Source organism: Mus caroli, unplaced genomic scaffold, assembly GCF_978045245.1.
Source record: "Mus caroli unplaced genomic scaffold, Mus_caroli_1 scaffold_12, whole genome shotgun sequence".
Lineage (NCBI taxonomy): Eukaryota > Metazoa > Chordata > Mammalia > Rodentia > Muridae > Mus > Mus caroli.
Genome location: NW_028227267.1, coordinates 66,662,604 through 66,681,197, shown reverse-complemented (window position 1 = coordinate 66,681,197; position 18,594 = coordinate 66,662,604). Strand labels below are relative to the sequence as shown.

General features: G+C 52.1%; 1 protein-coding gene across 1 annotated transcript; it reads right to left on the bottom strand.

Annotated features, from left to right (window-relative positions):
- Positions 1-1,185: 1,185 nt before the first annotated feature.
- Positions 1,186-18,592, bottom strand: Hr (HR lysine demethylase and nuclear receptor corepressor). Its single transcript, XM_021182138.3, has 19 exons — positions 18,494-18,592; positions 16,587-17,239; positions 15,166-15,946; positions 13,808-13,958; positions 13,537-13,724; positions 11,750-11,914; positions 10,348-10,437; positions 10,084-10,199; positions 8,375-8,456; positions 7,583-7,746; positions 7,229-7,465; positions 6,826-6,991; positions 6,548-6,617; positions 6,139-6,269; positions 5,876-5,995; positions 5,679-5,794; positions 3,100-3,264; positions 2,601-2,729; positions 1,186-2,395 (listed from the first exon to the last, which is right to left on the bottom strand). Exons 2-19 carry the CDS (start codon positions 17,196-17,198, stop codon positions 2,333-2,335), a joined length of 3,546 nt encoding a protein of 1,181 aa, XP_021037797.1. The 5' UTR covers positions 17,199-17,239; positions 18,494-18,592; the 3' UTR covers positions 1,186-2,332.
- Between the last annotated feature and the right edge of the window lie 2 nt (positions 18,593-18,594).

Genomic DNA, 18,594 nt, shown 5'->3' with positions numbered 1-18,594 from the left:
TCAAGGGAGCTGTGACGGTAGAAAAGGGGGGGGGTGTCCAGGGAACACCGAGGCCCTGAGCACCCCTGCCATCTGCCCCAAATAAACAAAAACGTTCAGTGTCCCATCTTTCCTGGGAAGCATTCTATATTGGTTCAGGGTGACGTGAGGACAAGGCTATAGAAGGCCAAGTGTTAAGAACATGTCATTCGGTGCTGGAGTCATCTCCCAGAAGAGGACGGAGATGTAGACAAGCCTGTCTTTAAACACCACGAAGCAGGAAAGTGAGAATGTCAATGCGGTGTCTTGAGTCAGCAAACTTGGTTCAAATCCCATTCTGTCATTAAAATGGCCGCGTAACCTCGGGTGACTTACTCAGCACCAAACGGCCCGTTTCTTCTATAAAAACGGAAATAGATCATCTGTCTGTGCTCCAAAATTTTCTCAGGGATTAAATGCGACGGTTTAAGTGACAAGAAAAACACACAGTAAGGCATGGCTCTTCTCTAGAGTCGCCCCCCCCTTTAATCCTAAATAAATAAATACATAAATAAAAGTGAAAATGACTAAATTCTTCAATAAAAAAGCCTAACCCTTTCTTTTTCTTTTCTTTCTTTCTTTCTTTCTTTCTTTCTTTCTTTCTTTCTTTCTTTCTTTCTTTCTTTCTTTCTTTCTTTCATGGCTTTTGGTTTTTTGAGACAGGGTTTCTCTGTATAGCCCTGGCTGTCCTGGAACTCACTCTATAGACCAGGCTGGCCTCGAATTCAGAAATCCACCTGCCTCTGTCTCCCAAGTGCTGGGATTAAAGGCGTGCACCACCACTGCCAGGCTAACCCTTTCTTTTTAAGATGGGGTATCTTGAAGCCCAAGCTGATGTCAAAAAAACAAAACAAAACAAAAAAACCCCAAAACCCAAAAATCACAATGTAGCCAAGGCTGGCCTTGAACTTGTGACCCTCTTGCTTCTTCATCTCCCTTGGTATTGGGGTTACAGGTGTGTTTCATCACACCCAGCTATAACACACCCTTGAAAGAAAGCAATCATGATCCCCAGAAAAGACTGTTAGAAGGGAAAACAACCTGACCTAGCCACGCTCGCGTTGGGCGAGAGACGATCTCGGGAATCTTTGTTGTTGTTGTTAAATGCTCGGAACAGATGTTCTATTTATAATAAAAACTTTTATTTAATTAAAAAAAAATCCCCAAACCACAGCAGGAACTGTTAAGTATAACAAGAGCTGGCGCACGTGTGCAGTTGAGATACACAGAGGAAGAGGTAGGAAGGCAAAAGCAGTACCAGAAGGGCCATGAGGGGAGGGTCGGCTGTTGGCACCAGAAGGGCCATGGGGGAGGGGTCAGCTGTCTGAGGCAGTGAGGCTCTGTCCTGGGGGCTTGGACACCAAGAGGAGTTGGGTTGAGCCAGGGCTATCCTGGACATCTCTCCAGGTCAGAGCACACAGGATAGGTGGGACAGAGGCAGGGGGTTCTATAATCTCCACAGGTTGATGCCACCCAGGGAGGCCATCTGAGGGCTGCACCTTAGAACTCCACTTTCCGCTGTCACTCAGGAATATCTTCAGTCCCAGGAAGCTCCAGGGGTCCAGGCCTCTGGCAGTGGTATTTGAGGTCTCTGCCACTAGGTCCCCAGTCCCTGCTCACCCTGTCCACTGGCTTCTGCTCCAGATCAGATTTCTGCGTTCGCCTTCTTTCCCTAGCCCACGTGGCCGGCAGAGTAAGGCCAACTACTGCTGGCAGCAGTCACCAGACAACCGATTTTAATAGAGACCGGGAAGGAGAGAGAGGAGAGAGGCAGAAGCAGGGCCCAGTGTTTCTCCCCATGTTCTTCCCTCCAGCCAGTCTGGCCCATTAACTGAGGCCCTCTCTTCCCCAACTCCACAGCTCTTCTGTAAGGGAAGAATTCTGTGGCTCCTGGTCCAGTAGACCTACAGAGTCGGAAGGGCTTTGTGTGGATGTTGGTGTGAGCTGGGGTGAGGGTGGGGTGCCAGGGGCAACACAGGATAAAGCATCAAGGGGAAGTGTTGCTTAAACCAAAACAATCCCCAGCTTCCCCAAGGAAGGATGTTCATCCCCTGGGGTAGAGTGCAGGGGTTAGAAGGGGTCATATACCCCTAGCATGAACCTGATACCATGGAGAGGGGGGCAGCTGTAAGCATTACAGTTGTTCCCTTTAGAGCCAGGGCCAGGACGAGGAACAAGGTTCCCTGCTTGTGCCCAAAGAGATATTTGTAGAACGGACCACACCGTCTAAGTTCCCCAGTACCATTCCCTGTTGATATTATGCAGACTGGACACTCGGTTACCTACCCACCACCCCTCCAGGCACCAGGATCCCCTATTTAGCTTCCTGTAACGTCCCCACAGCCGCCTTTACTGCTTGGAACACAGCCCGGTCCATCTGGGAAAAAGAAAAATGACACAGAATTTTCAATCGCGTGCCAGCCCCAACCCTCACTCCCTACCCCTCTCAAGAACACCTTTATCTAGCACTGACAGGCTAGCAGCCCGTTCCGCTCAGACAGATCTGTCCTGCCTACTGCGGCTGTGCCCCAAGGAGACTAGGGTAGCAGCACACTCTGCCTTCAAGCCAGTACCACACTCACCTGGGCATAAAGCATACGGTGATCAGGGGGCAGGCTGGCTCCCTGGTGGCAGAGCTGAGCAGAAAGGGCAGAGGTCTCAGGAGACAGAAAGTGCTGAGTGACACTGATTGTGCTCACCAGGCCCTGTACCTGTGCCGTGGGGTAGGTGGGGTGGGGCGGGGGGAGGAACAAGGGCAAGAGAGGGTGAGTTGAGGCTCAAACCACACTCCCCCTCCATGCCTCTGATCAGTAAGTCTACTTCCTATCCAACTTTCAGAAAGCAGCAACCAACCCTAGTTACAGAACCAGACATCCCAAAGGCCATGGCCAGAACAAGACCTGAGGGATGCTGGAGAGAGTCCCACATAGCTTTGAAGACTTCAAGACTCTTGGCTTTCTATCTCCATGGCTTCCTGCCCTGCCTAGCTTTCTATCAGGTAGAGAATGCTGTATGATCAGGACTCCCTTGCTACTCCTGATACTCTGATCTTTTGTTAACCCCCACCCACCAGGGAAGCACCTGATGGGGCGCCCCAGCCGGGACCAGCACCGCTTCCCCAGGAGCCTGCAGCAGGGTCCAGCAGCTCACACCCCACTCCTCTCTTAGCCTTCGACGCAACCCTGCATCCAAGTAGCAGCTGCCTGGGGCACCAGGCTCCAAGGTTCCTGCTCCAGCTGGGCACACCTTCAAGAAGAGAAAGGAAGATGAATGTCAGTGGGGATGAAAGCAAGCATTCAGAGAGGAAGGGGAGTGGTCTCTTTGGAAGATCAGGTGCAATAGGGTGCTGAATCTGTCTTGAAGGGCAGGCAAAAGAAGGAAGAGGTAGGAGAGAGGAGGGTTGGTGGTAAGGGATAGGACAGGATGGGGGTAGGTCCAGGTTGGACTGGAAGGAGCTTAGAGTAAGGGACACTCAAGCTGGGGGTGGGAGGAGGGATCTAAATCCCTGCCTTTCCTGGGATGTGTTTTTCATAGCTTCTGTGACCCTGACCTGACCCCTTGTTCTCTCCATGTCCCTTTCTCCAAAACCCAGGAAGATGTCCTGCACAAGCCCCATTCAGAACTGTCTTCACAAGGCGTTCTTAAGTTTTTGTAAACAGCCTGCATTGTAAGCCAAACTGGGGAGAAACCAGGAGCTTCTCTTTTGGAGGGTTAAAGGGGGGCAAGAGGGGGAAACGATCCTGGATCCAGGAAAAGCAGGGCCACACAGAAGTTCTGACTTGCAGTGCGTGGACAGGCTGAGGCCCCTGCAGCCCAGGCAGAGTCGGAGCTCTGTGACAGGCAGGGACAAGTGAAGTCCAGAAGAGCTGCCCAGGGAACACCTGCAGAAGTGAGTGCCAGCACCATGTTCCAACTGGCCACCAGCTAAACCCACTCCCTTCAGCTAGGACCTCAGCCATTGTCCCTGGATTGAGAGGGTGCTGGCAGGGTTTGGGTGGGTTGAGAGGCGTGTGAACCACATCCCCGAGAGGAGTCCCAGGACGATGCCAAGGTTCCTTGGTTCCAAAGATTCAAATCTATCCTGGGACTACAGCAGTAACAGGCCACCCAGTGAGAAAGTGCCCCTCAGACTTCCCCATGAGTCACCCCACTGGGTCATATGGGACTGCCAACAGCCAACCACACCCAGAGCAGACAAGGCCATGTGTTGATGATGGTGTTCTTGTAGGCTCCTCTCTGCAAGTCACAGCATCTGGGTGTGTATCTGCAGACGTGTGTGTCTGTGAGCAGCGCATGGAGGAAAGCGTCATATAGACACTTGCATCTCTGTGTCTATCTTAGCAGGGGTGACAGTCTTTTCTCTAGGACAACTGGGACTCAGCTGGACTTTGAAATCACCAGACCCCACCTTTCCATTATTATTATTATTATTATTATTATTATTATTATTATTATTATACTTTGAGGGGGAGACAGGGTTTCTCTGTATAATCATGGCTGTCCTGGAACTCACTTTGTAGACCAGGCTGGCCTCGAACTCAGAAATCCACCTGCCTCTGCCTCCTAAATGCTGGGATTAAAGGCGTGTGCCACCATCACCTGGCTTAGTTTTTGTTGTTGTTGTTATTTTTTGTTGTTGTTTTGTTTTGTTGTTGTTTTGTTTTGTTTTTGGTGGTGGTGGTAGTCAGGGGAAGTTTCAGACAGGGGTCTTATGTAGCCCAGGCTTGCCTCAAACTAACCTTGTAGGCGAGGATGACCTGAACTTCTGATCTTCCTGTTTCTATCTCTCAAGTGCTGGAATTATAGGTACAAACCACCACGCCTGGCTCATTTATTTCTGAGACAGGATCTCATTATATAGCTTCGGCTGACTTTAAGCTCCTGATCCTTCAGTCTCAGTACTACTCTACCCTGTCTGCTATAATCCTTATTAACCCAGGCCTTCCATCTCCCCTGTCCTTCCAGAGTTTTCTGCCTTTTTCTCTCCCTATCTCTACCACTAGGTACCTACCCTAGTAGGTATATGCTCCCACCTTCCTCCATCAGCCCTCTTCATGGCTAGTGCCTCCCTTAGAGGTCTCTCCTCACAGTATGAACTATTAAAAAAGGGAGCAGCTATTTCTTTTAGCCCTGGAGCCCAGGAAGGGGAAACTTCCTGTTCCCAGGAGGAACCTAGAGTTGACATAATTGTAAGCTCAGCTCCCAGGGTTAATACTAAGCCCCAGTTTTCTCATCTGTAAAATGGGAAAGTAACTGCCCCCAGCCCTTGCCAGCTCAGAAGTGAGAAAGAGAAGGGTACTCACTCATTAACTGAGACAATGCACCAAGACCCTTAACACTATGCCCATTCTACAGTATTGCCTCACCTCATCACTGGACTCTGACTCCCCTGCTAGACTCTCTCCTTCTCTGAGCCCCACCAGAGAATCAGATTTCTAATCTGCTCCCTCTGCACCTGGATCTAGCTAATTTACTTCAGGACTAGGGTAAGCAGCGGGACCACAGGAGGTGGGAGCACACACAGGGACATCACAGGAGGTGGGAGCACACACAGGGACATCACAGAAGGTGGGAGCACACACAGGGACATCACAGGAGGCGGGAGCACACACAGCAATGGGCAGGGACAGGAATAGGCTCTGGGTTCCCTCCCTCCTCACCATCTGGAGAAAGCGACGGATGCGCTGGGCATCCTGGGCCCGGAACACATGCCACACAGTGCTGGTCTGGCTCCCTGGAGACCAGAGCCCCTCCCCATCCAGGCCTGAGAGGAAATCTGCAGGAGAAAAATGGCTCAGGTGAGTCCAGGGTTGGCAGAGCCAGACATCAGCGACCGCTTGACTGGCAAAGGACCCACCTTTCTGTGCTCGGTACCAGGGAGGCAGCTGGGCCTCGGCGTGCACCAGGATACTGATTAGGTCAGACACCTCCACGCATAGATTCTTGGTCCCCAGGTGTCCGCGGTGTGAGTTCACACCTGTGTGGAGGTAGAGGAAGAACATTTGGAAGTCAAGTAAGAAATGTGTTCTCGGCTCCCAAACCTAGGCACAGAGGGGCATGTGTCCTAAGATGGTAGGTGAGGTAGAGGTGTGGGGTGGACAGGAGTGGAAGGGCACTCACCATAGGCCGCCCAGAGCTGGGGCTCCAGTGGATGCAGTGTGAGGCCCAGGGGGAGGTAGGACGCTAGGTTGAGTTTCCCTTGGTGGGCACAGTACTCTGGGAGTGGAAGGCTGGAGGCAAGGTTCTGCACCCTGGGGACAGGGGTTGGCAGGGGGAATCATGCATGACAAGTCCAACTCGGGCCCCTGAGACCCATCAGAGCTTCCCACGGCTGGGGTACCGTCCAGAGAGCCAAATCCATTCCCTAGGAATTTCTATCACTCACCCTAAGACAGACCCTCCATCCCCTGCTCTAGCTAGACTTCCATTCCTAGCCCCTTTAGAGGGCCTGGACATCAAGGGTGAGGGTTGGGGAGGAGAGGACTGTTGGTGACTGAGAGATAGGGCTGGTCTTTGGTACTGTACATACCTGCTAGCGTCCTTATCCCCCAGGGTTCGGTGTAGCAGGAGGACAGAGCCCTCATCTAACTTTGGACGTGCTAAGGGGAAAAGACAGATGTCATTGACCCAAGGTAGAGCCTCTTGGCCCAGAGCCTCTTTCTTGTCCCTAGATTTAGGGACCCCATCCCTAAATTTAGTTTCTCCCTTGAACCCATCTGCCTACAGGGCTATTCTAGGGGCCCCTTGATACATGAAGCCTCGGGGTTAGGCTCCCAGCTCCCTCTATCCTATGTCAGGAATACTTACTTTCAGGATGAGAGAATCCCTCCCAGAATGCTGTGCTGTCCAGGTTTGTGGGCTGGGGAGGCCCAAGGGCAGTCAGTGTCTGCACCTGGCCACCAAGTGTTCCAAGGGCTTCCATTCCCCACAGGCTAAGTCTCAGTGTCTTCTGGATGCCTGACACTAACACGGGCTGCAGAGAAGGAAGAAAAAGAAAAGAAGAGAAAAGAAAAGAATTGTTGGGGAGCCCATAGCGGCCAGGCTGGGGCGTGTTGTAACATCTCCAGAACATGTGGGGGGAAGGGATTGAGGAAAGACCAGCCTTTGCTTGCTCCCTCTGAGCACCAGGAGGACCCTCTAAACCTGGGGCTAGGACCCTGTGAAGCAGGGGAAGCCATAGTGTTGGAAAGGGAGAGGTAGGCCAGCTTACCTGGCCCTGTCGCCAGTGTTCCTGGAAGAGATGGAAGCCATGCTTAGGCCTGGGCTCCTGCAGCCACAGCAAAGCTCCAGGAGGAGACAGCCGGGTTCGCACTGGTGACAATGGAAGGCTCAGGCCCTTGCGTAAGCCTGACCCTGCTCGCAGGCCTGGCCCCAGGGCTTTCTCTTGGATCTTCCGTTCTACTACCTGCGCAATAATGCTGTCCAGGATGTTGGTAATACGGTCATCCTGTGGGGAGGCAGGGATGGAGGGGCAAGAAAGGTCAGGACCGATTCAGCCAATTAAGGATGGCCACCCAGCCTCTGGTCCTCAGGTTCTTGGCCCTCCCTCTGAGCCCTTGCTCACACTGGGCAGAGCTGGGGTGACTGGGGCAAAGGCCATGTGGATCCGCTCATGCCCCAGGCAGAGTTTGACAGCAGTAGAGGCTAGCAGCTCACAGAGAGAGGGACAAGGAAGGGGTGACCGGCCAGCACCGTCCTCTGCTGGGCTCTCAGTGGAGTCTGGGGTCTCTGTTGAAGAAGAAAATAGTGAGTGAGTGACTTTCTGCTTGGCCTTTAGTCTTTACTTCAATAGCACCTCAACTTTACTGTGCTATGTCTGGGTGTCGCCCCATCTCTGCTTTCCTAAAGGAAGTTGCAGCATCTCTAAGAAGAGTGGCTCCCAATGGGAGTCTTGAACTGTGAGACAGCTCAGCAGGCAAGCACACAGAATTTCTGTGTAAGTATGAGACTCTAAGTTCAAATCCCCAACACTCACAAAAAAAAAAAGAAACCCAAACAACAAACAAAATGTTATTGTTTTGCCTGCCACCTCAGCTCTTGGGTTGGGGAAGAGGTAGCATGGAGCTAGGGACACTGCTGGCTGAGGTTTGCTGGCCACCAACACAGCTTCAGGTTCAGAGAGACCCTGTCTCAAGGGAGTAAGGCAGGAATGACTGAATGCATCATAAACAGGAGAATCTCGATGGAGGAGTTGGGACACCTGTCTTGAGGTGAGGGATGGCCATTCTTATTCTGTGTGTTGCAGGGAAGGGGAATTGATTGCCAAAGCAAATACCAAGTTTCTCCTGGAGACTTTTATATCCCCACCTACTCCCTGCATTCCCAGGCCTAGGGGAATGGGGAGTCAGCCACTCACCTTCTTTGATGTCCTTGGTCCGATTGGAATCTCCATTGCAGGAAGGTTGTGGAGTTGGGGGAGTTTTCTCTGTTGGTTCCTTCTGTTAAACCCAGGCACCACCACCCCCAAAATCCAAGCAGAGGTTTGTAAAAATGGCAGACAGGACTGAAGTCAATGTTCAAGAGTTAACAATGTGGTCCTTTTTAAAATTTTTTCATTTTATGTGCATTGGTGTTTTGCCTGCATGTATATCTGTGTGAGGGGGTCAGATCTCCTGGAACTGGAGCTACAGACGGTTGTGAGCCACCATCTGGGTGCTGGGAATTGAACCCAAGTTTCTAGAAGAGCAGTCAGTGATCTTAACCACTGAGCCATCTCTCCAGCTCTAACAGTGTGTTCTTATAAGTCCTGAAGTTGTTTGCCAGAGAGTGAAATGTTTGGAAAAACAGAGGGAGCAGGGAAGGAGAGGAAGAGAGGGGAAAAAAAAAAAACTTCTCATAGACTTTTCCACAGGGCCTGGTCTAACCAGTATGTTAAAACAGGCACAGACACAATAAGTAATAAGATATGTAGACAAATAATTGGGGAAAGTAAAAATGTTAATGGTAACATAGGAGCTCACTATTATTTTCTTAATTATACTTCAGAAAATGTCTACATTTTCTGGATTCTATACATGGATGTGTGGCAGTGTTTGGTATATAACTATGGAAGTATATTTATAAATATAAAAGTATATAAAATGTACTTTTCAACTAGGTCTAGTGGCCTACATCTATGGCCCTTGTATTCTGGAGACCAAAGCAGACAGACTACAATTTTCAGTTGACCTGGGCTACCTAGCAAGACCTTATCTTTAAACAAACTCCTACAGGACAATAAAATGTACCTTTTGTGTTTCCTTGCTGAGGACGGACCTCAGAGCCTTCCGCATGCCTGGGAAACATTTCTGGCACTGAATTGCATCCCGACTCTTGATTTTTATGAGACAATTTCCCTATGTTGACTAGGCTGATCTCAAGCTCCCATATCTCCTGCCTCTACTTCTCAAGACATGTGCCATCCTGCCCCACCCACGAGACACTCTTAACAGAGTCAGCAAGATGGTTCGGTAGATGAGAGCAGCTGCCAGGCCTGAGAACTCGAGTTCAATCCCTGGAACCCACACACTGGGGAGGTAAGAACCAACTCTCACAATTTGTCATGTGACCTCCACATGTCGGCAGTGGCATGTGCTATGCTCCCCCCCCCATAAATACAGAATTAATAAATAAATGTTAGACCTTCAAATAAACACAATCAACTCTTTCTTAAGTGTTCTTTTGTCATAGAATCACAAAGTTCATTTAAAAACTTTTTCACAGTGCATGTTAAGTGCCTGCCAGGTGCCTGAGATACGGAGAAAGCTGACATTGAACAGAAAGGACCAGTGGTTGGGGTGGCAACAGAAAAGTAAAGTGACAAGGGCTGACCTAAAAGGCTAAGTGAGGCAGGGAGAGAGGACTTGTGGTAGGGAATGGAGGGAAAGGCCCAGGCTGGAGTCAGTGTCAGGAGGCTGCTTCCTGGGAGGGTGGGAATGGCTTTTTCTGTCAGCTTCTGTGTGCCTCTTCATCCCCACCCACAGAGAAAGGCTCCTCCCCACAAAGGTCAGGCATCTGCATGCACACTGTTCAATATGGGGGCCCACTGACTGGTGCTTGTCACTCAGACAGCACTCTTATGCTTACCTGCTGACCCCCATCCCCGGGGGCCCACACACGGGCATCAACCTGGCAGAAACAGTGCCCCCGAATGTCAAACTTGGCCCAGACTTGGTGCATCACAGTGCTCAGTTCTGCCAGTGCTGGGTGTGTAGAAGAGAGATGGAGATGGAATAGTCTGGCCTCACCAACCAGACAGCCATGTCACCAGGGTCAGGAACAACAAGACTGTTCGACTGTCTCCCTCTGGGATCCACCCACTGCATGCCCCACCCCTTCACAATGGCTCACCCTGGCTGGAGACAAACTGGGTCAGGATCAGGGAACAGGCAGCATGCCCAGCCTCCTGGGCACAGTCATCTGTGTGCTGTTCCTGAGAACCTATGGGGAAGGAAGAGAGAGGAGCTGCAGGTCCAGAAAGCAAGGTAACCACAGGTTAAGGTCAAGGAAGAAGGCCAAGTACACGGTATTTAAATCCGGAGCTCAGCAAGCCACAAAACAAGTGCTTTGCTGGGAAGCTTATGCGTATGTAACAACCATAGAATTCTTGACTTTGGAATGCAGAGGTTCTCCTATGCTGATCTGCTTTGCAAGATCCTAAAGTGTGTGTGTGTGTGTGTGGGGGGCAGTGAGATGGCTTAGCAGGTGGCTTTGCCACCAAGCCTACGGTCCTGAGTTTGAGTCCCAGCATTCATATGGTGAGAGGAAGAAAACTGATTCCCAAATGGTGTCTTCTGACCGTCATACATGCTTGTCACATACACACACAAATAACTAGATAGATCAATCAATCAGTCAATAAATAATCAATCAATATTTTTTTTCACGGAAGATTCCAGGGTGGTCATATAAAAAAAAATGTACCTGATTCTAGAACTCTTTTTAGCAGTGTTTAAGTTGAGCCAGGGAAGTGGAAGCTGAAAACCTTGAGAAGGATCCGACTGAATCAGAGGACCTGAGACTAGTGTCTCAGCTATAACACTGACTTGTTTTGGGACCTTGAACAGGTCACTAATCAACTCTGAGTTATTCTTATCTGGATAATGGAGACAACCACACCCATTTCACGGTGTCACTGTAGAAAAGGCTTATCAAAGTGAGAAGTGCGAAGAAGGCTTATCAAAGTGAGAAGTGCGAAGAAGGCACCTGACTTCTGTGTGTGTTTGCATCTGAGTGCATGCTTGCATGTGCATGTGTGGACATGTCCGCCTTATCTTTTGAGGCTAGATCTCTTACTGAACCTGGAGTTCATTAATTCAGCCGGGCTGGCTGATCATTGAGTTCCAGGAACCGCCAGTCTCTGATCCCCAAATGGGCCACCATGGCCAGATTTAACACAGGTGCTAGGGACTGGAACTTAGGTCCTCATGTTTGTTTGGTCATCACTTTACTAATCAAATTCATATCCCCAGTGCCCAGGTGACTTCTTTAAAGACTGGGTATGAAGGGAAATGAAGAGTTGGCTTAGTGGTTAAGAGCACCTGCTGTTGAGGGTCCAGGTTTAGTTCCTAGCATACACATGGCAGTTTACAGCTGTCTGCCACTCTGGTTCCAGAGGCTCTGACCCCCCTCTTCTACCTTCCACATATGTGGCAGCAGGCACATATGTGGTGCCCACACATACACGCGGACAAAACACACTCGTATATACAAAATTATAGGAATCTAACAAGGCAGATCTGGTTTTCCTCACCTGTTTTCTCCCTGTTCTTTCCAGCGCCGGCTATGCGACCACAGGCTACACACAGCCGGTGGCTACAGTGGGAACATCTCCAGTGGGTGTTGAAGAGTCCATGGTGGCATCGGCTGCAGCAGTGTGGAATGCCTGGGCTGTCCTCTGTCATGGCTGGCCCCTGGCCTGTTGACCACAGAACAGAACAGGGTCAGAGGGCTCAAGCACACAGCCCCCTTGGGGAGATCGCACATAGCAGGGTTCTCAACCTGTGGGTTACAACCCCTTTGAGGGTCAAACGACCCTTTCACAAGAGTTATGTTTTAGCTATCCTGGATGTCAGATGTTTACATTACAATGTTAACAGCAGCAAAATTACAGTTATGAAGTAGCAACAAAAATAATGTTTTGATTGGGGGTCACCCCAACATGAGATGCTGTATTAAGGGGCATTAGGAAGGGTGAGAACCTCTGAGCATAGGGGAGGCAGGGAGCAATGTCTACCCAGAACCACTGGGAGAAAGGAGCTGGGCTCCTTGGCCATTCCTCATATTTTACTCAACAATTTTGTCTGGCAGTAGCCACCCTCTTAGGGACATGCACTCCTAGGGCAGCAGTGGCCTCGGTGTCCTCGGCCAGCCCCACCCCCTAGCCTTGCCCGGCAGATTTCCCCAGTGTGCCTGTATTACTAATCCCCACCATTTCCAGCACATTTTCCCATTCACCTCCCCAGTCCCCAAGCCCCACTGCTACCAGAAATGGAAAGGCATAGCAGCTACTCAGATGGCCTTTCCTTTAAGTCCAGGGGACTTAGTAGATAAGAAAAGGAAACCCTAAGAGGCCACTCCCACCCTTATCCAAAGGAGTGGGGTTTTGTTGTTGTTTTGTTGTTGTTGTTAAGAGCCAAAGTTCATGGTTGACCATGGTTGTACACACCCAGGACACCCAGTCATGTCCCAAGTAGGCACAGGCGACTCAGTTTCTCAGGAATAGGTATGGCCCTCCCAGAGCTCATCCCCACTCAGGAAAACAACCCACAGACACAAGGATGACTATGGTGCTCCTGGCTGAAAAGACCATGGGAAGATGAAGCTGACGTGGCCAGGAACTTCACAAGTGGCCCCAAAGGATGAGTAAGCTCTTATCCATCAGGTGGGAAGGGATGGCCAGGGTATTCCAGACTGAAGAAATAGCTAGTGCCAAGGCCCCAGGGGGCAGTCAAGCTTGATGATCCGGGAAGGGAAGGATGGTGATGTGTGTCAGGAATCCAGGCTGGGAGTGGCTGGCTCATGGCTGAACAAACTAGGGGCTTCCCTCTCTGGAGTGGGATGGTGACACTGGTCATCTCCACGAAAGGAGTGACATGTGGGACCAGGGCTGTGTTTCACGAAGTTCACACCATGGCTAGAAAGGGCTGCAGAGGGGTGGCCAGGATCTGATGACCCAGCGGAAGGTTCTCTACCCTCAGCTTGAACTCCATCAACTTCTGAGGCCCATGAGCCTCACCACTCCAGAGACCTTCCTTGCCCTTAACCTCTCTGGAGTCGCCTCACCTCCCAGGCTCTTGAGACACTTGCACTGGCTGTTTCCTCCATAAGCCCAGTTGTTCTCAGAGAACTAGACTGAACCAAGTTTTTAGACTTCCCAGGAGGCCAGAAATCTCAGGATTGACCAAGAGTCCGTGCTTGGGATAGCTAGGAACAAGGAAGGATGGAGCTCTCCTGAGTAGGCCTGGGAACCCCAAAGCACTGGCAAACGTGGGTTGAGAGGGACATGCAGGAGCAGGCCCACAAAGGAGATTGGCTCACCTTCTCGCTGTGCCCAGGCAAGGGCCTCCCGCTCCTTTCGCAGCAGGCGGCAGAGTCGGTCCCCCAAACCACTCAGCAGGTGCTTGGCCAGGCCCTTGTTGAGTGAAGCTTCTGGGCCAGGCCCTCCTCCTTCTTCGGAAGTGGCAGAGGAATCCTCCTCCTCCAACTGCTTCTCTTCCAGGGGTGACCTGGAAATGGATGAAGCTTGAGGAGGGAGCCCCTGGGTGGGGATGGAATGCTGCTGGCTCTGACTGTCAGACACAACACTCACCTATGTGATTTCTGGGAGTGGCCGGTCAGTACCCCTACCTCTCCAGCTGCCTGGACACAGCTTTGGCACTGGGTGACACCTGCTAAGTGATGCTGGCAGGATGTATCCACAAGTTTGGACTCCTGGAACCTAATCCTGCCATCTCGGGGCCCTGGGGAGACAATACAGTTGCTTAGGGAGTCTGGTTTCTGGGGCTTATGCTAGTCAAAGCCCTGAATTAACACCCACCCTTGTCCACATGCAGCCAATTCAGCCCCTGGACCCCAGGCTTGTGAGGACCAATTCAGAACCTGAAAGAGGATCAGTCCAGTATATTTCACACACAAGGCTGAGCAGTAGCTGGAAATGTCCCTGGTAGGAATGGAGGCTCAGGGGTTGTTTAGCACGTTTAGCCCAAGTCTCTGGGAAGCCTGAGCAATGGTCCTTGTCCACGTGCAGAATCCAGCCAGAATAGACTTTGGGTAGGTCGGCTAAAGGCTAAGTGGCTATGTGACACTGTGAGATGATTCCAACGTGGACGGATGGGCAGTCGGAGGGCTCCAGAAAGGGAGAAGGTCAGTTTCAACACAGAACACAGGTGCTGTAACCCAAGACAGCAGAGGGGCCAACAACTTCGCAGCCCAGACTGAGGCGCAAAAGGGTACAGACAGAGCCACACCAGGTGCAGGGGCTTTAGGGGCCAGGTCACAGAGACCTGGGCCCAGCAGCCCAAGAGGCTGAGAATAAGGTGATCCTGCAGAAACCAGTCTGGCTCCAAGATTGCTGGAACCCTCCGTGACAGACACAGTGTAGCAGAAGAGTCCACGATGTACCCAAAAGGCTATCCGGCTGCAAAGTCCAAATTGAGTCTCTATGATTCAGCTGGCCAAAAGATGCTGCCAGTGGTCCTTCAGGAGAGGTAATGCGTAAACTAGGATCTGTGGCACAAATAACCATGGCATTGGACACTTATTTCCTAAGTGCCATGAGTTCTTCATTTGGTCCTTCCTGTTGTCTTCATACGGTAGGAAGCATCTTTGTTCCCGCTGTATAGATGAGGGAGCTGAGGTTCTCAGAGGTGAAGTAATGTTTTTCAGGTCACAACTACTGATCAGCATGCGAGGAAGCAGCTATGTCTCCAGAACCCCTGCTCTGGGCCGTGGCGTCGCCTTGCCTATAACTCACCGAGAGGCAGGCAGAGATGGAAGCCCCTGGCTAGAAGGCTGTGGTAGCCAACACTAAGAGCCAGAGAACTGTGTTGCTTCAGGAATGAAACCTTCCATCTTAGTAAGACCCATTGCAGAGGCCTACGGACTCCCTTTTAAAGACCCAGCCCTGTTGCATTTCAACAGGGCCCCTGCAGCCCATCACCCCCTTACCTCTCTGTTTCTCTTGTTGCTCTGCCTCCGCCTTGCTTCCTGTGATTGTCTCCGGTGTCTCCTGCCAAGCCCTGGCCCCCTGCCTCCCAGTGCCTGGGAAAGGGTGGGATGGGCGTTTGGGAGCCGGGCCCCTTGCTGTTCCCTGGACCTCTGGACTGCCTGCCCTCTTGAGTGCCCGGAGCCCAGTGGCTGGGCTCTCTTCCTTCCCTGAACAGCCACCTGGGCACTCAAACTGTTCCGAGTGGCGTGTGAGCCAGGTCTTTTTCAGCTTGGTGTGATGGCTTGGGGGACAGACCCTGGAATCAGCTTTGTTCCTTTCTTCACTGGATTCCCCTGGCCCACTGCTACCTCCCTCTGGGCTATCCTGGCATTTCCTACAAGGGCCAAGATCCCCCTCTCTGGCAGGCAGATGGGATGAGCAACAGCCCCCTGGAGGGGTAGGAGGCCCAGGAGATGGGCACCTTGGTGTGACTGGTGGTCCTAGCTGGTACCCAAGGCTATTACTTCCTGGCCCAGCCCAAATGTTGCCAAGAGTGTGAACCAGGCCTGGGGGACAAGAAGGCCAGGGGGTCCGAGGAACAGTGTCTGGGTACCCCAAGAAAACTGGGCAAAGATTCTGCTGCCTGCCAGCTCCTGTCTCCCCATCCCTCTGGTGAAGTGAGGGGCTTTCTGATTCACAGGCTTGCTGGAGATGCCCACCAGGGGCTAAGCCCAACATCCCAGACTCTGCCAAGGGCTCCTTTGCTGGCCTGAGGATGTTCGGATCCTTGTGGTAAAAGCCCTAAAAGAGGAGAAAGGATTAAGCTAGAGCTAGTTAGTGTAGGTTCTCTACACTTAAAAGAACAAACAGGACTGACAATAGTCACTAGTGAATTCACAGACTGTAAGTGGTACCACCTACTATCCCTTCCCCCAGATCTTCTCCCAAGCTTTTCAGAGGCTGAATGGTTAACACTTGGCATGGCCAGAGGACCTCAGGACCTCCTAGAGAATTCTGTGCTTTGACCCTCGTGTCCTTTTGCCTGTTTTGCTTTTGGAGAGAGACTAGCACGGACCTCACAATCCTGCTTCAGCCTCCTGGGTACTGAGGTTGCAGGCATGCACTCTCATGCCCATCTTTGACTTCCGACCATTTAAAAACCTGATTCTAGGCATGTGAGGTGGCCTGTCAGGAAGGAGCCCCAGAAACAGACCATGAGGACGACACATCTCACCCACGCCTGGCCCCCATGATAAGGCCACACATTCCACGGGCAGAGTTTCTAATGCCTGATCCTGGGTGAACTATGGGTGAGTCAGTGGTTGCAGAGGCCCAAGGGCAGGGCAGGGAAGAGGCACGGAGACAGAGCTGCCCAGTGTTTGGTTGTCTTCAGGGCTAGGGACAATTGAACCCCATGCACCCACTGTATTTCGTCACTCACCTTGCTGCCTAAGCCGAAGGCAGAGGGCACTTTTGGCTGGCTCCCAGAGTATACCCATGGGTTTGGGGCCAAAGGCCAGTCATATGGACGCTCTGGGGGCAGGCTGGACATCAGGTAGGGAGGCAAGCAGGTAGGAACCCAGAAGGGAGCTCGTTCTAGAATCTTGGTCTCCAGCAGGAAAGGGCAGTGCAAGGGCCGGAAGGCCACAGGGTCACTCTTGGGATGGCCACCACTATGCTCAGGTATCAGGGGGCCATAGCGAGGTGGGCATGCCGGCCCACAAAAGGCCAGTGGATGGGCCAGCATCGCTTCCTTCCAGCGCAGTCCTTCCTTGCTGCCTAGCCAGCTGCCCTTCCTCTCCCCGTTCCGAGGACCCTCACCCTCCACCAGTGAGAGTGTGTCCTTGGGGCCTTGGAGGAAGCCAGGAGGGAGCCAGGAGTCTGGGGTGCTCAGAACACCCCTCCAAAAGGGAGCAGGTTCTCCTAGGCACAGTGCCCCATGGCGCAAGCCATCCTGTGGTGAGGTACCAGGCTCCTGTCCCACAATGCCGTTCACAGGGGCTGTCTTCTCCCAGGCTGGGGTGTCCTTCAGGAAGCTGGGCATACTCTCCATCACTCTCCTGCCCTCATGGGCCTCTCCCGGGGAGGGGGGTCCTGGAGGGTAAGGACAAAGCATGAGCCCCTTAGGCAAATGGCCCATGTATCTCAACCATGGGCACCACCCTGGGAATACCAAAGTGGCTCAAACCAGTAAAGCAAGTGTCAGGCCACAGCAGGGCACAAAGCAGCCTTCCACAGGTGGCCAAAAGGATTCTGCTTCATGGCAGGAAGCTGATACCTTTCCCTAAATTCTGGCCCCTATCTGAATGTGTGTGTGTGTGTTTGGGGGGGGGGTGTCCAAATTCAATAGAAGGTTGTCACTTCCAGGGTGAAAGGCTCTGCCCATGTGGAGCTAGGAATCTAATTACAAGTCTTGGAAACTGATAGGAAGCGAGACTGCAAAAGGTTAGCTCAGTAGAAGACACTCAGCTGTGAGGACAGGGAGACTGACTGGATCCTGGCCCTGACTCTGTGTCACCTGCTATTCGGAGGTCCAGCAGATCATTTTCTCCTCTGGGTTTCAGTGTACCCGTATGTAAAAGAGGAACTCGGAGGAACACAGAGGATTCTTTCTAAACGCCAGTCTGTGGGTTTTGGGGTGCTGCTTGCCTGCTCCCATCTTCAGCCCCCACCAGGCTTGCAAGACTGGGATGTTCAGACCTGACAGGCTCGAGTCACTGGGCAGGGCAGCTAGCCAGGGCTGCTGGCTGGTGTCTCCCTACACCTGGGCTGTCTGACTCTGCCCTTCATGGGCTCTAGTTTCTTGGCATCTTCAAAGAGTACCGGGACAACTACTGGGGGCTAGGATCTCCGCTCCCAATGGGAGTCAGCATGTGAGAAGGGATTAAGAGGTTTCAGACTAGAGTGGGTCGAGCTGCCCAAGCCCGACGGCAGTGCCAGGGCACCGCTGCTAACTGAAGCCCGGAGGGGGGAGGGAAGGAGGCGGGGAAAGCAGGCTGGGCCCCAGAGAGACGCAAGCGAGGGAAAATTGAACACGCTTGCTAGGGACCAGGATGACAGGTGGCACCAGATCAGCTGTAGTCTCCTGAAGTAGTCCCCATGGACGGACAGAGGAAACTCCAAGAGGGATGGATGTACGTGAGCCTTGGCGGAGGCGCCAAGAATTTTTGGAGCTGCAGCTTGCGTTCAGTCCAGCCCCCTTAGTTGGGCATCCTAACTTTTCCATGTTAAGATGTAAGGTTCAGTTCAGAGTGACACCGGCACTTCACTCCCTGCCTGCACCTTGGGATCAGCTCATAAACTCCCCCATTACAATTAGCCCAGAACGCGCCCCCTCTTGGCGCTTACCTGGGCTTCACAGGCCGGGCGCGGTGTGGGCGGCGGTCGTGCTAGCCGGTGCTGGGTACTCGCTCCCCATGGGCCGGCTTCGGGGCGTTCTCCCGCTTTCT